The 25,191-nt window shown below is 31.7% G+C and overlaps 1 protein-coding gene across 1 annotated transcript in view; it reads left to right on the top strand.

The window, feature by feature from the left end:
- Positions 1 to 20,549, top strand: part of LOC129222912 (cell adhesion molecule DSCAML1-like) — a 58,157-nt gene extending 37,608 nt beyond the window's left edge. The window contains 10 exon segments of the mRNA XM_054857473.1: positions 728 to 965; positions 1,637 to 1,735; positions 5,554 to 5,739; positions 6,211 to 6,504; positions 7,713 to 7,916; positions 8,760 to 9,004; positions 10,014 to 10,098; positions 11,351 to 11,468; positions 15,987 to 16,117; positions 20,392 to 20,549. Of these exon segments, the coding sequence (XP_054713448.1) occupies positions 728 to 965; positions 1,637 to 1,735; positions 5,554 to 5,739; positions 6,211 to 6,504; positions 7,713 to 7,916; positions 8,760 to 9,004; positions 10,014 to 10,098; positions 11,351 to 11,468; positions 15,987 to 16,117; positions 20,392 to 20,447 (1,656 nt within the window). The 3' untranslated portion in view covers positions 20,448 to 20,549.
- The last annotated feature ends 4,642 nt before the right edge of the window (positions 20,550 to 25,191 follow it).

Here is a 25,191-nt window from a genome sequence, read left to right as displayed (position 1 = left end):
TTAATTTAAAACATAGTGCGTTTGTAATATATTATAGCCTCTATTCAAATTTCACTATTTTATCTTTTGAAGTACTTGAAAGTTTTAATTGCAATTTAAAAAGATAGATTTAATATTACTTTACTTGGAAAGTAAATTAACTTTTCCAATGTGTATTTTTGCTTGAGTATTTTGCTCAATCGTCTGTCAAAAATTTGTCAAGCCAAAAATATTGATTTGAGTGCCCGCAAATGTGAATAAAAAGACTCAGTAGAGTATAAATAACCTTAAACTGAGGTAAAAATAATCAATGTTTTAAAGCATATACAAGAAATTAGCAATATGGACTTCCACTATTTTGACTTCGAGAAAAATTGAAAATTATATTTCTATATTTCTCCAGTAATATACGCACGCTTCTTAACAAATAGAAATTGCGGCAAAAGAAACCTGATTGTAAACTTAAAAGTAATTAAATGTGTCTACATTATTGCTATTTTATGAAACTGTTATGTATTAATTAATTAGGTAAATATTTTCTTTATTGATATTCAGTTTTTTGAAAGATAGCTTACGAAATACTTAAAATTTAGTTGATGAAAGAACATTTCATTGTTTTTAATTTTGCACGCTTTCTTCCCGAAATTCTGACAAGTGAAGGGTACAATGATAATTATCCACTTAAAAATGCAATATGAATTTCATCTAGTCTACAAACATGACACACCAGGTTTTTATTTATCTGTAGCCTCCGAAAAAAGATTTGAGGCACGGAAACATAAAGGGATACTACGTTGGATACAAATCTTATGGAGGAACAGACAACTATGTGTACCAAACTGTAGAAGTTCAAGGTGATTTCAAAGAAGAAATTATTTTGACAAACTTGAGAAGAGCAACAAAATACAGCGTAATCGTCCAGGCATTTAACTCAAAAGGTTCTGGACCCCCATGTGAAGAAGTTGTAGTTGATACTTTACTAAGTGGTAAGTATTCCGGAAAATGTTTTTTTTTATTGTTGACATTACGTAATAAACTTTATGAAGTAATAATTTTACTAGTTTTGCTTTTGTGATGCGTACTAGAACACTGCTGATGAAAGTCAATCTGTAATGAAACCCGTAATTGCGAATCATTTTTCTTTTGCGACATTTCAATTCTTTTGCGAAATTTCAATCATGTTGTTGGTAAGCTATGTTAAATTGATTGATTGAAGTCGGTTAGATATTAAACCCATGCAATTCTTGTTTTCAATAATGATAAATCACTATTTATCATGTACCAAAATACTTACAAAATATTTTAGTGAATAGAAACTTGTTCTAAAAGTACGTGCACATAAGATGATGTTTTATAGATTTGTTGATGTAATAAACGCTTTCTTTAGATAGCTATTTCCAAAAAATAAATGTAAATTATGTTTTGGGGTAAAAGGTAGCAGAACACCCTAAATAAGAGAAACATTTTACTTGCTTTGCCACATTCTAATGTTTTACTCACCTTTTTTTTTTCCTCTCTAAAAATAATCTCGGTTTTGGTTCGAGTTGTTTTTTTTTCGTAGTGTTTATGAAGAATTACTTTAAAATAAACACATAACTAACATATAAAAATCCTTTTACATAAACTGTAGGCACATCATCCTTTTTCCTTTTGACAGATCCCCCCACATCTCCGAGCTTAAGCATCATATCAGTTACAACTACATCGATTCATTTGAAATGGTCTGCTCCAGAAAAAGATAATACTCCTATAACAGGTAAGACATTTAATACAATGTATACTTTAAGCTAGGGGTGCGACATCGATGTCGATGTTTAGAAAACATCGATGTTTTTGTTAAAACATCGATGTTTTAATTTCGATGTTTTGGGTTCGATGTTTTTTCGATGTTGATGTTTTTGTATTTTAATTGAAAATTATAACAAAATTTCTCAGAGAAGCGACATTGATTGAGAACATCGATCTTCATTATGAAAAAGAAACAAAACGAGAAAAAAAAAAAAAAAAAACTGATGGTATCTATAAATTGACCCAAAAACTTTTAACTCTCAGAATCATCGACATCACCTAAATTTGGAAAGTGCAAGAGCTGTGCTCCTCTTAGCTACCATGCAAAATAAGCTCAAACAGGGTTGACAACTGCTCCGCATCAAATTGCGGAGCTCCTGAGCTCCGCAAGAGCGTTTTCAAGCATGACATAGTGTTTAAAGCTGTTTTTTATTTTGATGCTAGGGTTTAAAATGACTATTAAAGCTGAAAGCTCAAAAACAATTTCAGACAAGTGTTTCTCGTTTTTTTTTTTTTTTTTTTTTTGCAAAAATACCGAGCTGCTCCACAAAATTTCAAAATGTTTTTTAAAATCACTACAGATGCTCCTCAAATTGTTTTTCCAAGGTCGGCTCAGATATATACAGAATCCTCATTGCTTGGAAAATAACATAGAAAAGAATAATTAAAAAAAAGTAAATCCGCTGCTGCCGTTGTTGAGATTATCTGGAATTTCCCAAAACTATTTCCGCTTCAACGAAGTAATGAATGCATTCAAAATAAACACAGAGATTTATTTTTCAATGTATGTATTATAAACATAAATGGCGGCAGAAAAGCTTCCTCCGGTCTGATTTGTTTATTTTTTTCTGTTGACTTGCGAAATGTGGTGTTGTTGGTAGTTGGTTAGAGAATATATAAATATAATTTAATTTTAGCTTTACTTTGAAATTTCTGAAATAATAGCTGTAATCTTACGAATTGACGCAATGCCGAAAAAGAATTTCACTGGTCCACTAAGGAACATTTGTTAGAGATTATCATATGTTCGTCTGCAGTGTAGTATATTCAAAAATGTTTGTTATATATTGATAAAAAGATCGATGTTTTGAATAATCGATGTTTCAAAACATGGATATTTTTTGTCGATGCATCAATAACATCGATGTTTTGAAACATTGATGTTTTTCCATCGATGTCCCACCTCTACCTTAAGTGAATTTCATCTTGTGACGCCTGTATTAGTGCAAACCCTTCTTGAAAATTTTGGCCTCCATCTGTTTTTTTTAAACATAACACAATTTTCATGCACACATAGGTATGATCTGAGGAATATGTTTTTGCCCGATTTTCATTCGAAATATGTTCGAGAGTGGGGGAAATTTGCACCACCATCTTGATTTTTAAGCCTGTTTTCTCAGTTTTCGGTTACATTCTCAGACTATTTACTTGTGGGTAAAAACATTTTCTAATAAATTAAGGAGCATAACATTACTTTTAAAACGATGTTTTTCACTTTTAATGTTGCCATTAAAGGCGCGGAAATTTGTAGTTTTAAAGTTTGTGAATTTTTGAAAAACTATTTACCACGCTTAATTTGACTTTTTATTTCCAGATCATAGATCTTGTGAAAAACAAATTTTAAGAAAATCGTTTCACAAGAGTTTGAACAAATCTCTTGAAGACGTGTTTCAATGTTAGTTTTTCTTACATTTTTAATGATCATTAAATTTTTATGTATAGTTTAACCTAAACTGAAAACTGCAATAACAGCTTTTGCTCATAATCTTATTGCTAAGTGTTTAAAAGAAGAGGTTTCACTTAGCGGTCCCCTTATGAATAAAAACAACTCAGACGAAGAAATTTGTATGGATGAAATAATGAAGATATAGACGGTATTGTTAGCTCAGCTACACCACCTAAAAACCACAAAGTATTATCTAGCTCTAATTTTGGAAGTTGATGAAACAAATGAAAAAAAGTACAACTGAACATGCAAAAACTAACACAAATCAGGGTTGGCCGGAGTGAACCCAACTGGGTTGGACCTAATGTGTTTTTTTTTTTTTTTTAACATTCCAAAAACCCATTATTTAGCCCATTTTTGATTTTTTTTTTTTAATTTTCTGAGAAGTAAAAAAAAAATAATTTAAATACTTCCACAATTTAAATTTCTTTTCAATTTGTTCTTCACCACAGACAATGGACTTCAAAATTGAATTTTTAACTTTAATAGTATTTCTTAACTCTTAACGGCATTAGAGAAATACTTCAAAGATTTTAAATAAATATATTTCACTTTTTTCTTAACCTGGTGTGAATAAATAACTCAAATTATCTTGACTAAGTCCTGTCACATCTGATTTGCTTAATATTTGTAGATTGTACAGAGGAAACTACTATAGCCAAAAGGCTTTCATGTCAATCATTTTCTGCAAACCAACACGTCAGAAATCTCGAATAAACAAAGTATATATTTTAGAAATTAACAGGTTTTACAAACGGTCGGACAGAAAACAGAATAGGGTGTACAGTATTTTCTTTATCTTATGAAAAAGTTCTATATTTCTTGCTCTGTACAAAGGAATAGAAAAAAAATTCAAAGAAATGTCTTGATCAAAGTAGAATTCAGTAAAAAGGAACTACTTGAGATTCTACCGTAGTCTTGCCTAACAAAATGAAATACAATAAAGTAAAATGCAAAAAAAAAAAAAATGTAGTAATTAAAAACGAACAATAGATTTTATTACTCGAGAAGTTTTTTTTGCCTTAACTGTTGGTAATCATTGGAACTAAAAAATCTAAAACTTCACCATTCTTGGGTTTCGTCGTCTTTTACACGTTTCTTCAGAAAACGCTGAATTTTAACTAATTTTCCAGCTTTCTTTACCGCAAGAATTTTTTTGCGCTTTGTCCATATCCTTGCGCTACAATATGCTACAAGTACCCCACATTTTCCCTAAAAAAGACAAAAAAAACCACATTTCTTTTTAAAAAATCCAGCTTTAGTTGGGGCTTTTTGGGGGGTTTTATTAAAAAAAACCCTGGGTCCATGAGCTTTTTTTAAAAAAAAACCGGGTTTTGCCAACCCTGACAAAAATAGCGAAAATTTTTATTAGTCTGATGCAGATTGCATTACTGCAGAGAATAACGTAATAATGATTCTTCCTTAGTTAACTTTTACTATACGCTGCGATTTTTATCTTATAATGTTGGCTAAATTTTAAAAATTGATCTCAATCGACTATATTCCTTTTATTCAACACTGCTTTAACTGCTTTACATTGAAAGGGAAATTACATACCTACAGGCTTTCGATAATTTTTGCAGATGCAGTTGTTTTCGTGCTTGTATCTAATTTTCTATCATACATACTTGAATGTTAAAACTTTATCAGATGAAACCGACTGACCCTGTTTTTAGATATGTTTGCTTTGAATTAAGAAAAAGAAAAAGATAAGTGGTTCACTTAGCACTTCGTATAAGCTAAGCGGGATCCTCTTCTGATTTTTTTAAAATTTAATCGTTAAGAATAATTGAAGCATTATTTAAGAAAATAGTTATGAATTTTTGTTTATTAATAAGTCTAAAATAAAATAAAGCAATGTCTTTAAATGATTTAGTTTCAAAACTTCTGTGCAGGGCTGCAAAAGCAAACTGCTCTAAAAAAATCCTTACCTCAACGGGCCCTACTAGTGTTATTATTATTTTCGCTCTGACTTAACTTCGAAACCAATGCCACAAGTAACCATAAAACGATGTGAAAATGTTAAAAAAATAAAAACTTCGTTTTACTTTATTTTAAAGGTTATTACTTATACTTCAAAAAGGAGTTTGAGACATGGGAAGAGAGACAAATTCCAGGACATCAAATCAGTTATACATTTCAAGATTTATATTGTGGATCGCACTATCAGTTTTACATTGTTGCTTACAATGCTGTCGGTAAAGGAAAACCTAGCGAAGTTATAGCTGGGAAAACATCAGGTTCTGGTAAGTATGCTTTAAACACGTTTCGTTGTGTTATTTTCAAAATTATTTTGTGTTAGTTTAGTCAGGGTATGTGGAGCAAGGAGAAAGAGTTAAGATAATTTAGTTTTTCCTTTTTCAAAGATAGTAAACATAATGTATTTTTTTCTTTCCGGAAGCATCATTACTTAAAAAAAAATGTATTTTATAAAGAGAAACGCATTAAAACATGTTTTTTTTTCACTTTTGGTATTTTGGCAGTGGATTTGTACCTTCAAAAAATAATTTCGTTTTCTTTAATTATTTTTTTCATGGGAAAAACTGAAAGTTTTTTTTTTATTTGATTGTAAAACAAAATTGATCAAATGAATGAGTAAATTAACCAGCAAATGAATAAATGATTTAAAAAGTATTTATTAATAAAAATACAGTATATATTTCACCTAAAAAATCCATATATGCTCTATAAATTCTGATCTGTGTTTTGAACTATAGCTCCAATTGCGCCAAAACGGGATGTGCTCCTCAGCGTGAACTCATCTGCTGTGGCCCTACATCTTAACACATGGTTAGGAAATGCCTGTCCAGTAAACTTTTTCATCGTGCAGTACAAAGCAAATACACAGAGAGAATGGGTGCTCGTCTCTAATAACATCGTTCCTGAGCAGAAACTCCTAATCATACCTGACTTAACGCCTGGAACTTGGTATACTATTCTAATGACAGCACACAGTGAAGCAGGTCCAACAGAAGCAGAATATGTGTTCGCAACATTGACAGCTTATGGTGGTAAGTAATGCAAGACAATTATGCTTCCCCATTTCCCTTAGAAAAGTTATTGAGCTCCCACCAATGGCTCAAAATTTATTCAAATCAATCCCAGTGAGCTTTTTCATGCATTTTTTTTTATCATATTTCTTGAATTGTATCCGCAAAATTATCAGTAACATTTGTACGACTAAGCACGTCCTATGTATCCATGAATTGACTTTATTTTACAAAGCACTTGTAATAAATAGAAACTATCTAAAACGTAAAATCAGAGTCACATTTCGAAAACATATTTTGAGGTTTCGCAAAACCAAATAAACAGTTGATATGTAATTACGAATTTAAAAATATGATGCAGGTTATAATGTCAGTTATATTAATGCGAACTTTAATTTCTGACTAGTTGAATGGCATAGCTTTTAGGAATTTAAATATTTATAGAAGTACAATTCCATAATTTGTTCTAACAGAGAATAACAACAATGCTTTAAATAGCATTTTAGTATTATTAATGATTTTGTTTTTGTTTTTTTTTAATAAAGGAAAATGTTTATGCGGCTTGGCTTTCCACCAGGGAATTTTTATTCCAACTGAAACAGTAGTTAATGACATGAATTTAAATACCCGTACTTGCTTTTGAACTTTAAATATGATTGTTATGCAAATTTATTTTTTTAACTGATTGTTAATGAATTATGCATAGAACTTCTATTTGATGAGAGCATACAGTAAAATAATCATTCTTTGCTATTGCAAATAATAATTATTTTCCTGTTTACTCAAGCATTTGATTTCGATTAACATCGACATGAATTAATACAGCATTTTTACCGTGCGTTAAAAATATGACTAAAACAACACTTTAAATGACTTGTTAAAAACAAATTCGACTAGAGCGGAAAAAAACATTCACGTTTTTTGTTTTATACGACAGGTACACGAAAGCATTTTTAAGCATCACACAATTTCGGTTTTTTGATAACAAGAATAAAAATTTCAAGTAAGAAAATGATTTTTTGTCTCTGCATGTCATCATGGCATGCAGAGGAAGAAAGCGTCATTCAATCCCAAGATGTAGGACGTGTCACCAACTAAGCTACGATCTTGGGCTTTATCGTCATTCATATACTCATTTTTAAAAAATGCTTGCCAATTCTATCATTTTGGCCAGGCAGAATGGGAATTTTTTCCCTGATGTGTGCAGCTTTAAATAATTTTTCTTCTAGCCACAGTTCCACCTCCCCTCGGAATGGACGAAAGAAGACCGTCCCTGTACAGAAGCCTTAGTATTCTGGTGCCCAGCGCATGCGCTGTAGTTGTTCTCATCGTCATAGTTATTGTAGCATGTGTGGTAATTAAGAAAAGACGCCATGTAGACAATCCTCAAAGAAGAGGTGAGTATATTTAAGTGCTGTATGGCTTAGTTATTGGTTTTATTATTTTTTGATAAAGTATATGGCTCCTTTTCAGTAATTACTACAATTCTCTGCTACATTGAATTTTTTTCCCTTTTTTTTTAAATGCTCTTGTGGAAAACATTTCTGCAGAGTGATTAACTGTACTTTACTTATCATTTCCAATTTTCATTAATGTTATTTCATTCTGTGAAGGGTAAAATAAAAGAAGAAAAATACTAACTACGTTTATGATTAGATGAAAAAAAAAAAAAAAAACTTTTTGAGTGTCTTGAGTATTGGTTTCTGAAACTATTGTTTTACAAACGTCTTTTTTGTCTATATTTAATGTCTATAAATGTGTATGTTTTAAAAATGTATGAGATACTGGATAGCATAAAGATCGATCTATGACATTTAAAAAGCTAAATTAAGAAGTGGAGGTGCGGTCTCACAGACCGTTTGTAAAGAAGGCAATGAAATTAAACCAGATGCACTTGCCTAAAGTTACTGAAAGCAAATTGGATGTTCAAGGTCACAAAACAAAAAGCTATTGGGGAAAAACCTTTAAATTGGACTGAAAATGAAATAGGGGTGATCGGAAGAACTTTTGAGCGGTCTGTGAGACCGCAGCTCTCCTGTTAAGGGTTAAACTTCTAAAACTGATTAAAACGTGCTCTACCATTAGAAGTTTTCAGAATGCAAAAAGCGTAGTCCTCTGCGAGGTCAAGTTCAATTTTATAATTCATATGTCATATTCAGTAATTCATCAGTGCAACATTTGTTTTAAGAAACAAATATTTATTTCCACCAAACAGTAACTATAACAGTGCTATCAACATTAATGAAATTCTAAATTTCCTTCTATTTTCAAACTAGATTCCCGGTTTAGGGAGGAGAAGTCTGGGGAGGGCATGAGTATGTCCGTGATGGAACGGAAGCAAGGTAGTGCAGGAAGCGGAAGTCCTGTCAAAGACCAACTCTACTATCCCTCCCCATATGCCATGAGCCATATTCAAATGTTCCAGAAGCAGGGATCTCCTGAGTCAGACTGTAGTCAAAGTTTGAGAAGAGATTTCGGGAGGCACGAACATATATATGATGTTCCTTATCCTCCTAAATGGGTAAGAACTAAGACAATACATATATTTTTATATTTATATATTTATATTTATATTTTTTACATATATAAATAGAAAAAAAATCTATATAAAACTTTTATACAATATTTATTTATACAGATTAATTAAAAACCTGAATTTATTTATAAATTTGTTACATTTTTGATGATTCATTTGTGAATAGCACGCCTCATTTGTGACAATATACAATAATAAATAGCATGTTATTGGATTTTATAAAATATTTTAGAGTACTTATACCTATCGGTATATTTTTGAATTTACAGTAAATTGGAAACCTTCCTTGATTGTCCCTTGTTTATTGTTTAACGCATTTTTTTTTCTTAGGGACATTACTAAAAATGTCCTTGTTACTATTGAACTCCCAATTTCGCGTAAAAATAGTGCTTACTAATATACGTAACGCAAAAAACAATGTATATCATAATCTTGAACATAAAGTTTGAATGTTTCAATACACGCATAAAACTATCCGGAATATTAATTCTAAACAGTTCCAAGAAATATGAGGTCCACATGATATATATCGCACACATCTAAATTTTCAAATATGTAATTTGTTTTTATGAAAATATGTAATTGTAGTTTGTCATTTGTTATAAATAATTTATAAAAGACTAGTACAACTAAAGAGAAAAAAGATTGCATTTTAAGTTTTCTTACCTCTTTTCATAGTTGACAGACATGAAGTGCCATACTACCATGGGAAGGTAAAAAGCGGTATCTGCATAAATGAGCTTTTGATATATTTAACGAAACGTGTTTTGGATACTATACTAACAACAGGAAATTGTTAGAAGTTGACGTTTTTTTTTTTCGTTTTTTTTTTTTGTTTTTTTTTCAACCGAAACCAAATAAGCAAAGCTTATACAATAAAGTACGATAGGAAAACAAATGTTAAAAAATAATAATAACAAAATAAAAAAACTGCAATTGCTGCGCTTTACCTTCCCTTGGCAGCAAACCTTAAAAAACATCGTCTCTCCCTTAGCATGAAGATGAGGAAACATACTCACACATAATGGAAAATTCAAACATACCACTCCATCCAAGCAACAATATTTATCAAGCTCCTCGTAAGTAAAGATATTTTATTTAATTACTCGTACGTGTCATTAATCACTTAACTGACAAAAACCATTGTGTTTGTCAGCAGCGAGATGTTGAATCCGTAGCGGAAGCCTTTGAAAAATATTTTAACGCTACGCAAGACATTAAATGTATCACTTTTGATTTTTCATCAAAATAATGATTTTCTCTCAAGAGATTGATTATATTTATGCAAAGAGTATGCTTTTAAATAACGTATCTATTCAATTAGAGCAATGGAAATTAATATTTAGATACATGGACTAGTTTTAAAGCAATGACAGTTTTGATGCTTTTCATTTATATTTTTGAGACTAATGGATAACATTGATCAAATAGCACTTTCAAGGACTGCAGATTTACAATGATGTTTTTACGATAAATATCGCTTTACTGTAAATTATGATGTATAATGATGTTTGGTTTTAATCTGAGATGCTGAATTGGAGTTGAGCAATTTTAAGGGTAAGATAGTCGTACACAGAGGATAAAAATTTACTGGGTTCAAAGTTTAGTATTCTATCAATACCTGTAATTCTTTTGGAGCGTGATTCATTTGAGAACAAAGGAATCGGAGTTGATTGCTATAAAACTCCAGCAGTCAGAAACTGACTGAACCATTTAACCTCCGACTCGGCAGCCCTGAATTTAACAAAAAAAATAATAAACATTTCTAGCTGAAATTATTAAACTATTATAAATATATTACGACTTTCAGTTGGCTCTAAGTGAATACCTAAATTCAAAGATTGAATAATTTGACTTTTGACATCTTAAATTCCAACTATGTTTTTTGCAATCACGAGTGTGTGTATGTAGGCGTGAGTGTTTGTATATGTGTGCAAGTATGAGTATCTTGGTACGTGTGTGTGTGTTGGTGTGTGTGTGGTGGTGTGTGTGTATGTGTGTGTGCGTAGGTGTGTGTATGTATGCGTGTGCGTGTAGAATAGAGACGAAACCTGGACACGGTTTTCGCTAGAGAAGCAGCATCGGGGGGGGGGGCGGTCGATGGTGCTGCAAAGGAAGGCGGGGGGGGGGAATAAAATTTAGAGTTATTTTTGCAGAAACCGATCATAGTGGCACATTTCTTTGCAACAATAAATAAAACAATTGTAAGACTGAATGTCCAAACTGAAAATATTATGAAACAAACTATTTACTTTTTTTTGTTTGTTTTTATTTGTTCGTTTCTGTTGTTGTGATTTTAATTTGTTAAAAGAAAATCAACGTTATTTTTAGGCATTATTCCAATGCATCCTGTTAGAGCGAGTCCTACGTCTCATCGAGAAAGAAGGTCTAGTAAAAGTAGAAATTCTCAAAGACTCAGCTACAAAATATCAACAATGACTTCAGACGGGTAACTTTCTTTCAATTCATTTTTACGCCAGATTTTTATCCCAGAGCCAGGATAGCGTAAGTCACATTATCATTACTTTGAAGGAGAGTGTAAAAATGTTTTTCTGGAGTATGCAAAGATGGGATGCAACAATAACATGGGAAAAGCCATTTTTTGACTTGCATTAGTCCGGGTCTGAGATACAAATATATGAAAAAAGTTATTTTATCCCTTAAAGAATTCGAATTTTAACCTACATACACGCTTTGAAGTTCCAGAGTCCATTTTGACCATTTTGAGAAAATGTCTGTATCTCTGTCCCTCTCTGCCTCTCTCTCTCTCAATCAACACAAATAAAAATTTCAGGAATTGGCATCCATCTTCGAATACAGAAAAAACATGATAACAAGATTTTCGTTATCGATTATTCTATTGCATACAGTAGCTTAGTTCATATACTGAGATCTCAACAGAAGCAAAAGTAACATCTTTCTAGAGAATTTGTTCCCTCTTTTATAAACTAAAGGACACTTACTTAAACTAATTAAGGGTCAAACCTTAAACTAGCCTATAATGCCCAAAAGTAGAAAAAAGTTCCAAACTGCATTTTATGTTTTTATTTATATCATTAGTAAAGTATTGCATTTTAAAAGATCTGTATTCAATAAAAACTAATGCGATAAAAACTTGTTTATGTCGATATTTTATGTGTCTCGTGTTCTGAAAAAAAAAATTAACAAAATGAAATAATATATATATATATATATATATATATATATATATATATATATATATATATATATATATATAATATATATATATATATATATATATATATATATATCTATATATATATATATATATTATATGTGAAAAATATGAAAAGGACCACACCAACACCCTATAGATGCGCAACGCAGCAAAACTAAAAAGCCAACTAAATATAAAATTAAGCAAACAGAAATACAAATATTAAACAAATTATAAATAACAAATAACAAATGATGATAAAAGGGAAAAATGCAGGAATAGAAAAAGAGTGAATCCAGAGCTCATCAGCCGTGGAGGATTCATTAATTATGGTCAAAAGACCAAAATTTTAACTATAAACTAGAAGAGAAATGTTTAAGCTCCAGTACATGTAATATAGAGTAACAATGGGCAAACGCACCACTTGCTAAGCTAAAAACAATAAACTAGAGCTCAAACCTAAAACTAAAAGCAGGGGGTTTCGCCTCGACTAATTAGGAAAACAAGTTCCGATAATTAGCCTTCCACGGGACAGTACCTGCCAATAACAAAATTGTCCTTACCTTGATTGGACTTGACCGGATTTCAAGGTAAGAATTTTTTTATTGGCAGGTACTGTCCCGTGGAAGGCTAATTATCGGAACTTGTTTCCTAATTAGTCGAGGCGAAACCCCCTGCTTTTAGTTTTAGGTTTGAGCTCTAGTTTATTGTTTTTAGCTTAGCAAGTGGTGCGTTTGCCCATTGTTACTCTATATTACATGTACTGGAGCTTAAACATTCTCTTCTAGTTTATAGTTAAAATTTTGGTCTTTTGACCATAATTAATGAATCCTCCACGGCTGATGAGCTCTGGATTCACACTTTTTCTATTCCTACTTAATAGCTGTTTGCATTTTTCCTTTTTATCATCATTTGTTATTTATAATTTGTTTAATATTTGTTATTCTGTTTGCTTAATTATATATATATATATATATATATATATATATATATATATATATATATATATATATATATATATATATATATATTATATATATATATATATATATATATATATATATATAATATATATATATATATATATATATATGGGAAAAGGGGGCAGATGTAAACATAGTATGTTTTACTAACCAGGAAACATCACGATCAAGGAAATTTAAAAAAATTCCAAATTGGAGGCATTCGAAAGAGCATTGGAAAACATGTTTATGGACTGAAACTACGTGCCCTCGTGACCACGTTATCGAAATATGATGTCTTAAAATTGCCGAAATTTTAGTAAAGTCGCGAAATTTAGCGAGTTTTGTTCAGAAATGGAAGGTACGGCGCGAATTCAACATCTGCATCTGACAAGACATTTCACTTCCATATTTGGTCACCACCAAAGCGCGTGAGAAATATCGCATTAATTCTTTACTCGGGGTGACTACCATGGCGCGGGGTTTCGTGGCACAGATTGCGGCATTAAAATTTTTAGGGGCTTGTGTTCCGGGATATTAACGTGCAACTGTATAGGGGAAAACGCCACAGCCCGAAATATTTGTTTTATTTTATTGTAAAAACAATGGAATTTTTTGTTATTCTTAAGACTGTCTGTTAAAAAACTGATGTTTAAAACTTTTATGCTTCTGCGGGTGAAATATTTCCACTGAAAGAGTTTATTCGATGATGAAACTGTTTTAAAAAAAATATGATAACCGTAGAGAAACGGTAAACACACTTTAAAGTCTTTTTTTTTTTTTTTTTTTTTTGAAAAGTCGTAAATCTAAGTCTTCAACAGTATCTAAATACGAAGAAAACGACATTTTTAAAGATTTCAAACCATGTTCTCAAATTTAAAAAAAAAACGATTTCTGTCAGTTACTTCCAGTGTGTTTCTCGTTATGTGTATCGTTTTCAAGTTATGTGTAAACCCTCTAACAAGTCAAATAAAAAAAAACTGTATTGATTTTTATTTTGCTCGTATTTGAATTCCCTTTTAACGTGAAACATAATTGGTAAAAGTGACTTCAGTATTTTTAAAAATGACTAAATAACATGCAATATGATGTGCATTTACGTTATAGCGACTTTCAGTTGCAGTGACAGACTTTTTCGAACTACAGGGGTTGTTGTAATGAACGTCGACTATAAAATTTTTGATAAGAATCTGTTATGAAGTAATTTCCGACATCGTTAGTTTTGCTGTGCAAATTTTTGACATTTACTATCCGTTATTTTCTTTTTTTTAGCTATTATTTTTTTCGATTTTAAATTAAACATTTTCGCTAGCAGTGGTCAGACAATAAAACTTCATGAATGATAATAACTTTTGAAAAAATAAATAAGAGCTGGGATACTACAATCCATGATCATGTTCTTTCAACATCAAAAACTATCCATTTTATTTTCAATATATAAGCTTTAATAAGCATGTATTTTTTTACTTATTGATATTAATTCTCGTACATAATTATTAATTACTTACAACACATTTCATTACAAGAGTACAAACTTAAATTAGTTAAGTAAAATACACTTGAAATGCACTTAAATTCTGAAATGCATTATTATCATGAGCTCCTCTGGATAAAGCTCACTAGTTTCCATTTCACAGGCTTCATAGTTACTTTTTAATTTTACCCACACAAGTAAAGGGTTAATTCGAAACATCGTTTACGCGCTTTGCAGATGACCAGAAATGGAAATGAGAGTCTTGCTAGACGCAGGCGATGAAATCACGTGGTATTTTACATTTCTTGCCAAGTCTTTAAATTTGGCGAATTTTCGTAAGATTTTGACAGACTTTGACCCCCCAAATCTCAAAAACAAAAGGACGAGGGCACGCAATATTTGGGTCAAATTTTTTTCTAAAGATACTCTTTCGAATGCGACCATTTTAAACTTTTTTCATGATTACTGAACTCGTGATGTTTCCTGGTAAGATCCCTTCAAGCAAAAAATCTAAAAAAAAATGTAAACTAAGGAACGTACCAGTTGTACCTCTTGGAAAATGCTTACAGGAAATAAAAAGACACAAACATTTTCATTTAATTAAAAACTGAAGTTCAAAATCATTTTTAAATACATTATCAAACAGTGTATTAAGCTTAAAAGCAAAGTATATATAGAATAACCCTTATATAATTTTAAAAAATATTTTTATTATGTAATCATGTAAGTCTTTTCTAATCTATTTAGTGATCAGAACAGGCTAAGAAAATTTGACAGTAAGCAATTATATATTCGGGAAAAAATAGTCTCTTAGTGGAACAACCCCCTCCCCCCTGTTGGGGCACACATGAACAACTGCAGACGTTTTTTAAAAATACCCTAAAGTAAAGAACTATTTTTTTCAGAAAATTCCAAAAAAATCCCACAGCACAAAGAAAAGTGAATTCAATCATGGAACACTTTTGCGCTGAAAAATTAATAATATTTAATAATATTTTTTAAAAATGAAGACATGAAAAAAATTGTTCACATGGGCCCCTTTTTCCTCGGGGGATAAAATTGGAATTATACACAGTCGAATTTCGATAACTCGAACTTTATAACTCGAACGTTTTACCTGGTGCCTTGGGTCTTCGAGCTATTCAGAGTTGACTGCATATATATATATATATATATATATATATATATATATATATATATATAACACGTTTGAACTACATAACACGTTTGAGTTATCGAGATTCGACTGTGTATAATTCCAATTTTATCTTTTCAGTATTATCATATTAGTGCTAGAATACTAGTATAATGCCTGCCGCTTGTTTTGAAATAAATCTACTGTTTTATTTTTAGTCATTCTGGTGATGAAAGTGAAAATGAAACTACGTACATTTTCAACAGAGAAGTGCCGGCATCATATCTAGACAGCCACGAGATGTCAGAAGCAGAGTGTGATAGAGACTTACATGAGTTTTGTGAAAAGAGTAAGTATTGCTTCGGTCACATATTTGAATTGATTATTGCTCCTCATAAAGCGTGTTTTTTTCAAAAATATCGCGTATCAGTGTTGCGATTACAGTCGACTCCCGCTACAACGCGATCCGACTTACGCGAAATGGCTGTAACGCGATTTTTTTCCCGGTAAAGAATTTTAGACCTAACGCGAATTCTCCTCCCGCAACAAGAAAATTTTCCGAAGGGAAACGCGGTTTGTAAGTATCGGCTTAGTTATTGGATACTAAAAAATGTTTTTTGTGAATAGACTTTCATCCCTTTGGCATCACTTACAGTGGAAGTTCCCACGCCATACAAGTCTGAACATCGCTTATACAAATAACTATTCCCGTTTTTCCATTTATCTTTTTATTCTATATGGGGAAGATAATGAAACAGAATGACAATTAAGAGCACTATTTCATTTAAAGTTTGAAGATAGAATAAAAAAGAGAAAGTTTCTGACAATTAAAGAAAAGCTAAATATTATGCACTTGAACAACTATAAAATGCGTCGAAGGTAGCACGACAATTAGGTACGAGTGAATTTTCCATATCTGCAATTAAAAAGCAAGAAAAGGAAATCCGTAAAAGTTCACCGAATAGTTTCTAAGCAAAATGCAAAAATTATGAAAATGGACGCTGCTCTGGTATTGTGAATTCAAGAAACCAGGAAGAATGGAAACGTTATGAAAGAACTGGTGAAGCAATTGTATTGCGCATTTAAAATTATATAAGAATAACGGTTTGATTACGCAGCATAAATCATCACCATCTGCGCCTTTTTAAGTTAAATATCATTACTGGATCTATTGTACACACAATTTACAGTACAACTATAGTGCATTTGTTTTTCTTACTATATAATGTACGTACCGTAGTGGCTTATTTTAGGTCTTTCCTTTCCATTGATCATTGATTTTGTGCATCGTAGCAGTTTTTTATGTTGAATAAAACGGTGTTTTTTTTCAGTATTAATAAAAATTCAGTTTTTTATGTGAAAAACAGTGATGTATAGTTAAGAAATGATTTTCAACAGTTTGAGGTGCTGTTTACAAGTGTCTTTAATTATATGGGTATGTTTATAAAAGTTTTTACACATACCTTTTTCTACAACGCGAAATTTCGACTTACGCGAGGGGTCTTGGAACGTATCCCTCGCGTAAGTCGGGACTCGACTGTAATTCCTATACATCCCTGGACGTGATAAACCAGTATGAAAAAATCCCTTGTCGATATTTTAAAAAGTGTTGATGCGATTTATCATTTTCCATTTTCTTAAAAAACTAATTCAGTGTAACATTGAAAGTTCATAACAATGTTACGGTTTAGCTTGTAAAGGGAAGGTAAAAGCTTTGATAATGAGCTGTATCTTTCCCCCTATAGCCTAGATTAACACATAATTACAAGCATGCACCGAAAACCCAACTGCGACCTGAAGAGACTGCAGTTTTGTCTCTGATTTGAACGTATTATTCTGAAATAAACGTAACCGAGACAGGAGTAGATGTCCTCTCATTAAAGCTGAGTTGGCTTCTTATTTATGAATATTTCAAAGGGAGAAGCCCAGAAAAAATCGAAACTGCACTCGTTTGGGAGCATGGTTGATGGTGTTGTTTGCTTGCAGTTATATATATATATATATATATATATATGCATGTCCTCCCCCCACACCCCCACCTTGTATGTTAAAATACTGTCTAACTTTGATAATTGTTGTATGATAATATAATTTGCATATAGATCAAAACACATTTAATATTTTCGCAAAAAGAAAAAAAGAAATAAACCAACATCCTTAGTAAAGAATTTATTTCCCTTTTTATAAAACAAACAAGCATAACTTTAATCACAGAACTATGTTTCTGCTGACTGTGCAAACCAAATGTACAGGATGCGGCGAAAAAAAAATCGGGCAAGTAATTTTCCATGTGATTTTATTAAAGATAAATAAATTGACAAAACACAAAAAACAACATGAGAAGACATTTAGCAATCAATAAATTAGTTTCAAACTGGTCACCTTCTGCAGTAATACAGACGTGCAACTGCTTATTGACATGTTCATTCAAGTGCCGCAAGTTTTACCTTTAATCAATCATATTCCCTACCTAAAAAAATTGGTTAAGAGAGTCCGAACTGTTTTGTAGAGTTTATGGTAGACCTTTCAGTCTAAAATAGGCCATACAGTGAAATAAATGTGATTAACGTCTAGCGAGTAGAACATCCACTCTAAAGATGATTAATGTCAAAAACATTGCGCCTCGCAGTACTCTTGTCTTTTGGCTGTATGAACTGGTGTGCAGTCAAATTGAAATGTCCAGTCTACATTGCTGTGCTGAAGTGCTCTTCGGTCCACAGGAGTACAACAACTTCTAAATTGTCCTTCTGGTACACTTTTTGATTCATTTTATAGCCTTTATCAAAAAAAAAAAATATCGCTTGTACTGATGCAATCAAAGACAAAGCCTGACTTCGGATTTTGGCGATGTTTTACTGAAATGTTCATTGTTCGTTTTTGTACACTTTCCGGACATAGACTATAATTTCTAAGTTACTTGAAGTGGCATATCGCATCAAATACTGTTTGTCGAGGCACAACAAGTAACCTAACTGTCATTCTATTTGCTTCAACAACTTTAAAATAGCAGGTTTTTTGCTTAAAATTGTAAGAAAACCGAAAAACAATGCATAAACTATGAGATACGTTGTAAATTATCTTCTAATAAAATGAGAGATAAAAATAAACAAGACACTCAATAAAATAAAATTACTTTACTTCCGATCGATAATGCAATATTTCTCCGAGGTTTTTTCTTTTTTTTTTTTTTTTTTTTGCCTCACCTGTATACTGCCGTGCTAAGCACAAAAGTGGAATCTGCAGTTGAGCTCAAGCAGAGAGATTGTGTTTTAAAGTTTGGCTCTCCCATATATTTGATTCAGATGCCCTTTTTTTTTCAGAATTTATTTTTAAAAAAAATAGTTCCTGATTCACACACATACACACACACACTGACCCTAAAACATTTTATTTTATTAAGTAACATACGAAACATAGACAAACTAGGTTATAATAACTCAGTTTTGTTCAAAAATAGTAAGCATTACTACTTTTACTAATGTGCTTAGCACGGCCGTATGAATAAACTGAGAAACTCCAGTTATATGCAGCTTTAGAAAAAATTACCAAACGCAGTGTTGGTTTGGGGTTTCTGTTGGAAGGGAAAATAAAACTCAATTTAGTTTTGATTTGGACTTAGAATGGATTGGAAAAAATCAAAACTCAATAGCTTTCATTTTCGGACAGTAAAGTTAAATTGTAAAGAAGGGAAATCATACTTATTTTTCTTTCAAATAATATCCATCATGTTTAAAAGTCAAAAATTTTAATTATTATTTCAATTTTCAAAAGCATTCTAAAATAGAAAATATAATTATTATGATTAGACACATATTACCCAATATTATTGGTTGAACGACAACTTGACTTATTTCTTTTGTTTGACCAAAAAAGCTCTCAGTAATAAAAAAAAGGTTTTTTTTTTAAATTAAACTCACTTTTATATGTATTTCGGAGAAGAAAAAAAAAGATGTATGACTTGCATATATTTTTAATGCTTAACCTTTTATATGCTCCAAGAAACACAGAGCTATTAAGAAACCCTATTTTTATTCATTTAAAAAAAAATCAATTTCTCCATTTTTTTCCAATTTTCACCGAAAAATACCGGTAAAAAAAACTATTTTTTTTTTCACCATTTCAAAATTTCCGGAAATTTTACATCTCTAGCCGCGGTTAAATAAATAAAAATGATTTTTTGTTTAGTGACTTACCTGAAAAGACATTTTTACTTTTTTCATTTAATACCAGCTAAACAGTCGCATCATCTAGATACAGTCTGACCACCGAAGAGATGCAAAGGCAAACATCCGATTCAGTAGGGGAAATGGGCAGATCTATTACTTTTTAAGAAAGCCATTTTTTACAGATGTATGAAGCCTCTGAATTAAGCAGAGTAATGTTTGAATGCGCTTAACGCGCGAATCGAACTTTTACTTTTATTCTTCATTTAGATAACTCGTTTTTACTGGACGTCTGACAATTTCATATCATCAGTGGGCAGACTAAGAATTTTTTTTATTTTTATATGCACTAATTTATGCAAAACATACATGATGTCTTAGTAAATGGCAGGTTTTTTTACGATTACTTCTAAAAGAAATGAGAAAAACATTAGTAATTTGTCTTTCAATTTCGTTTCAGGTGAAAAATTTCAAATATTTGAACAATACGATGGACAAAGGATATGTATAACATAAGAAGTGCTTCATCATGTAAATAAATCTGATGTGATCTGATATGTAAATATTGTAATGTAAATTGAATAATGAACTTAAACTGTGTGTTTCAAATTGAAAATAAAGTTGATTTAGGTTACATAAAATAAAAATCTTTTTAATAATACTCTAACATTGAACTGAAAGTTACAAGTTCGTTTTTAACACATTAAAGGTAAGTGCAATAAAGTATTTTGGTTTAAAAGTTTTTCAAAAAAAAGAAAAAGGGCACAGCACACCTTTGTGTTTTTAATCAGTCAACTGATGCAATGAACTAACATTATTTTAAAATTACAATCCTTTACTATTATTAATGTATCTACACAAAAAATTCAGGGACAACCAAATTAATATTTTTTTCCCTTTTACATTTTGTAATTCTTAAAAATTCTGTTTCGTAGCCCGGTCAATTTAGACACAAAAATAGTGATTAAATAACAAAATTTCCGGGAAAGCTAAATTTTTGCAGAGACCTTGGATTTAGTATTACAAATTAAGTGCCAAAAGTCTCCGTCGATCCCATGTGCGCTAAAAAAGTTATTCGGGGTCTAAGGTCAAAATTTTAGGTTTTTTGGATTTTTCTCCAAAACGGTAAGTTTTATCAAAAAGTACCTCAGACCAAAGTTGTAGATCTCAAAATTATCTATAAAAACGGTCCTTATGATTTATATCTCCCAAGACCGAACCATTTCCCAGATATTGCGTACTCTCAAAAGACAGCCAGTCACTTACATAATCCCCTCTACTCGCATGGCCTTGAATAACATCTGGCTATTCTAATCCGTGTGGCATCGTTCACGTACCCGGAGGTGCCCAACCCACTAAGGGAATGGGCTCACCGCTCAATATCTCCCCCCCCCAAAAAAAAAAACAAGAGCCTTCTCCAAAAACTGAGAAAAATACCCCTCTAACCCCCCCCCCTCCTTTAAATGTTTTTTGAGCTCTCAAACTGTAACCACATTTCATACATTAAAACATAGTTTGGAATTCAGTAGTTACGTACTCAAGCACCATTTCTTTTAATGTTTTATCTGATATTCCTTTTTTAAGAAGATGATCAAAGTTTTCCCACTTCTGCTTATCAAAGATCTCAAGTTGGAATCTGGAATTGTAAATTTTCGGTATAAAATCAAATTCTTCAAATTTGCCATCGTACTATATTTGAATCATCAGTTATTGTTCTGCAAACTGGTTACTTTGAGAATCTAAAAGATATAACACTAGGTATTGCGGATAACCATCAGAGAACTTGTTTCGAGACGGATTACGACGACCAGTTCGAAGATGAACAAAGAACATTTATAATTCCAGATTTCAATTTTGAAGCTGAGAGTACTATGAGCTCATTGATAAGCAGAACTGGTAGAACTCGGCAGCTCCCTCTTTCAAAAAGGGGACTTTCGATAAAACTTTGAAAGAAATTGCTTGATGGCGTACCTACTGAGTAGTATGGCTTTCAAAACCTCACATGTCATACTACAGCAGCGAGACGATAGGTAAAATAAGAGAAAGAAGTGTCAGGTACAGTTTGTTGTCTAATCAAAGGGATGGATTTATTCGATTCAGATTATAATCTAGAAATATTAAGCCACAATACCATCAATCCACAATTTCAATTAAGAATTAAAATTATGAGAAGCAAAATAGTTCAACTCGCAAGCCAAACTTATGTTTTATTGTAATCAATGTGGTTACAGTTTGAGGGCTCAAAATCCATTAAAGTTTCTTTAGCAACGTCTTTTGTTAACCGACTTTAAAAAGGAGGCGGTTATCAGTTCATACCGTATGTATGCTTTCTTTTTTGTTTGTCCACTCACAGCGTCTCACCTAGTGGACTGATTTTGATGATTCTTCTTTTAATGGATAGGGGATGGCTCAACTTAGGTCCCATTACTTTGTTTGACCATATTTGTTCGTTAGAAAAAAAGTTATGGTCAAAAAACAGTAAATTTCATGCAATTTCCCTATTAAATGGTTAAACATAAAAACCATTGTTTCAACAATTTGGTGCCATACAACAATTATATTAATAGTAATTGTGGTGATAATTTTGAATGGAGGCTTCTCTGAAGCAAGCATCAAGTTTCTTCAGTGTCATTGCTCTATAGTGGGGGTAAACCTAACGTGGAAGCGAGGTTTATGCAGTGATTAGGATCTGCTTAGCCTTCACAATGCTACTAGGTTAGGTTTGCTTCAACTATAGTAGTATTTTTATCGTTATCAAGTATGCCAATAACAGATGATTTGGGCTGAGTAAGGAGATAAAGTATTGCACAAAAAGCAACTATGCTGTGAAATGTAAATTAGTTAGAGAAAACGTAATATTTAAATGGTTATAATTAAATTAACACACAAATGAATTCCAGCGAGGAACAAAGATACATTTTTATTGTCAATCGCTTAAAGTTTAAGACGTGTTTTTATTTTTTTAGTGTGGAGCATTTTTATGAAAAAAATAAGGTAAGCTTTCGTTATAGTAACTTCTTAATATTTCTGAAATACAATTACACTAAAAAGAATAAAGTAAAAAAAATTTGAAAAAAAAATAGAACCGACTTCAAAATTGCTCTAAAAAGTGAAAAATAATTTTATTCTTTAAACACCATCGATAATACTTTAAACATAATTTTTGAAGTTGGCGCAAAAACGATCGATATAATCATTCACAGCCATAACTCAGTTACAACTATTATTAAATCAGGCCCAGTTTCTTCACTACCACATGCATTACGCATTCATGACAGCATATTTGAGTAACGATATAAATGTTTCGTTCCTAACTTTGGATAATTTTTTGATAACAATGTGAACGAAGCATGGTTACAATGGATTTTACTTTTTGTTTTTGCGCCAACTTCAAAAATTATGTTTAAAAGTATTATCGATGGTGTTTAAAGAATAAAATTATTTTTCACATTTTAGAGCAATTTTAAAGTCGGTTCTATTTTTTTTTTTTTTTTTCAAAATTTTTTTTTTTAAAGGGTGACTTATGTGGGCTGTTGCAAGCCACATTTATATTTTAAAATTTTTATATTTAACCTTTGTTCTCTATCATAGGTAAATTTGACATTTTGAGTCAACGTTATGGGCTAAGTGGAGAATTAGCATTTTTTTTTACTAGATAAGAAATGCTTTTATTGCTCTTTTTTTCCGTATCTATGTAAGAATTAATTAATATGAAAGCAAACTTTTACAAATCATAACTTCTGATGTTTTTTCTCTAGGTACGGAGCAACACTGTGTTAATCAATTCTGACACTATATTGGTCAAATTCAAGATTCAGCATATGTGTGGAACTTTAAAATACAGTTTATTATTAAAATGATCTTATGCAATGTGTAATCTACACAAAAAGCCTGCTCTTAAGAGCGATAACATCAAATTTATCAAATTTTGATACTTGATGAAGTTATTGTAACTTTTTCCAGTTTTTATGCATTTATGATCAACTTCAAGGCGGAGCGCACCTCAAGATATTTTTTGCGGTCGAAATCCTTTTGCATAACCAAATATCTCTACAAAAGGCAACTTTTCCGGGCTTATTACTTAGCGTTCATCAGATTTTGATTTTTTTCAATCCACCCTATGAACATATCCAGTACTTCAAAAGTAAGTCTACCTCGTACTAGAGCGGTATTAAGTGAATATGAATTAAGCTTTTGTTGTAAAAAACACTGCTTATTTTGTGGCAAGGAAGCAGAAGAAGAGACTGAGAAGAACAAAACGCAGAATTATCGCAGAAAAATTCTTAAATTTTCGACACTTGCATTCAAAGAATCCCTTTTAAAATTAGCTAAAGACCGTTCGGAGGTGTACCAAGAGCTGCCCTTGCACGTTTTAATGTTGAGTATGATTTAGTCGCTGCTTTATGAATATTTCTGTGATAATTCTGCGCTTTCGTCTTCTCAGCCTCCTCATCCGCTTCACAGTCACAAAATAAGCAGGGTTTTTGTAAACAAAAGCTGGATTCAAATTCACTTAATCGCGCTACAGTGCAAGGAGGACTTTTGAAATATTTGGCCTTGGTATTAAATTCTCACGTTGCTGCAGAGATTGAACTTTTCCGGGTGTATGATTTTCTGCAATTCACGCGAATTGTAACGGACTTTTGACTTCTTAAATAATCGGAATTCTTATAACTTCCCCCGAAACTTGCATCGATTAAAGTTGGCATTCCACGACTGCCCAGCAGAACAGTTTCACCTTCAGTCAAAAGTTTGTTGCAAATAAAGCAAAATTGTAACATTTTTCTTAAATATTGATCAGCACAAACAGTAGACGCTTGTAATAAATACGTTTATTCAATCGAATTGCACGTTTAACTCTAAAAGAAGCATGTACGTCAGCCCACCTAGAAGGGGTCATGGCCCAGACTGCGTCATCGAAATTTTTAGGGGGATTGTTTTGAGGGGTATTTTTCTCAGTTTTGGAGGGGGGCTCCGCGATATTGAGGGGTTCGCCCATGCCCTTAGTGGGTTGGGCATCCCTGGGTATGTGAACGACGCCACACGGACTAGAATAGCCAGATGTTATTCAAGGCCATGCGAGTAGAGGGGATTCTGAAAGTGACTGGCTGTCTTTTGAGAGTACGCAATATCTGAGAAATAGTTTGGTCTTGGAGATAAAAATCATAAGGACCATTTTAATAGAGAATTTTGAGATCTACAACTTTGGTCTGAGGTATTTTTCGATAAAACTTACCGTTTTTGAGAAAAATCCAAAAAA

The sequence above is a fragment of the Uloborus diversus genome, chromosome 5, assembly GCF_026930045.1.
Source record: "Uloborus diversus isolate 005 chromosome 5, Udiv.v.3.1, whole genome shotgun sequence".
Taxonomy (NCBI): domain Eukaryota; kingdom Metazoa; phylum Arthropoda; class Arachnida; order Araneae; family Uloboridae; genus Uloborus; species Uloborus diversus.
The sequence above is the reverse complement of the archived record's forward strand: the minus strand, read 5'-3'. Positions and strand labels throughout refer to the sequence as shown.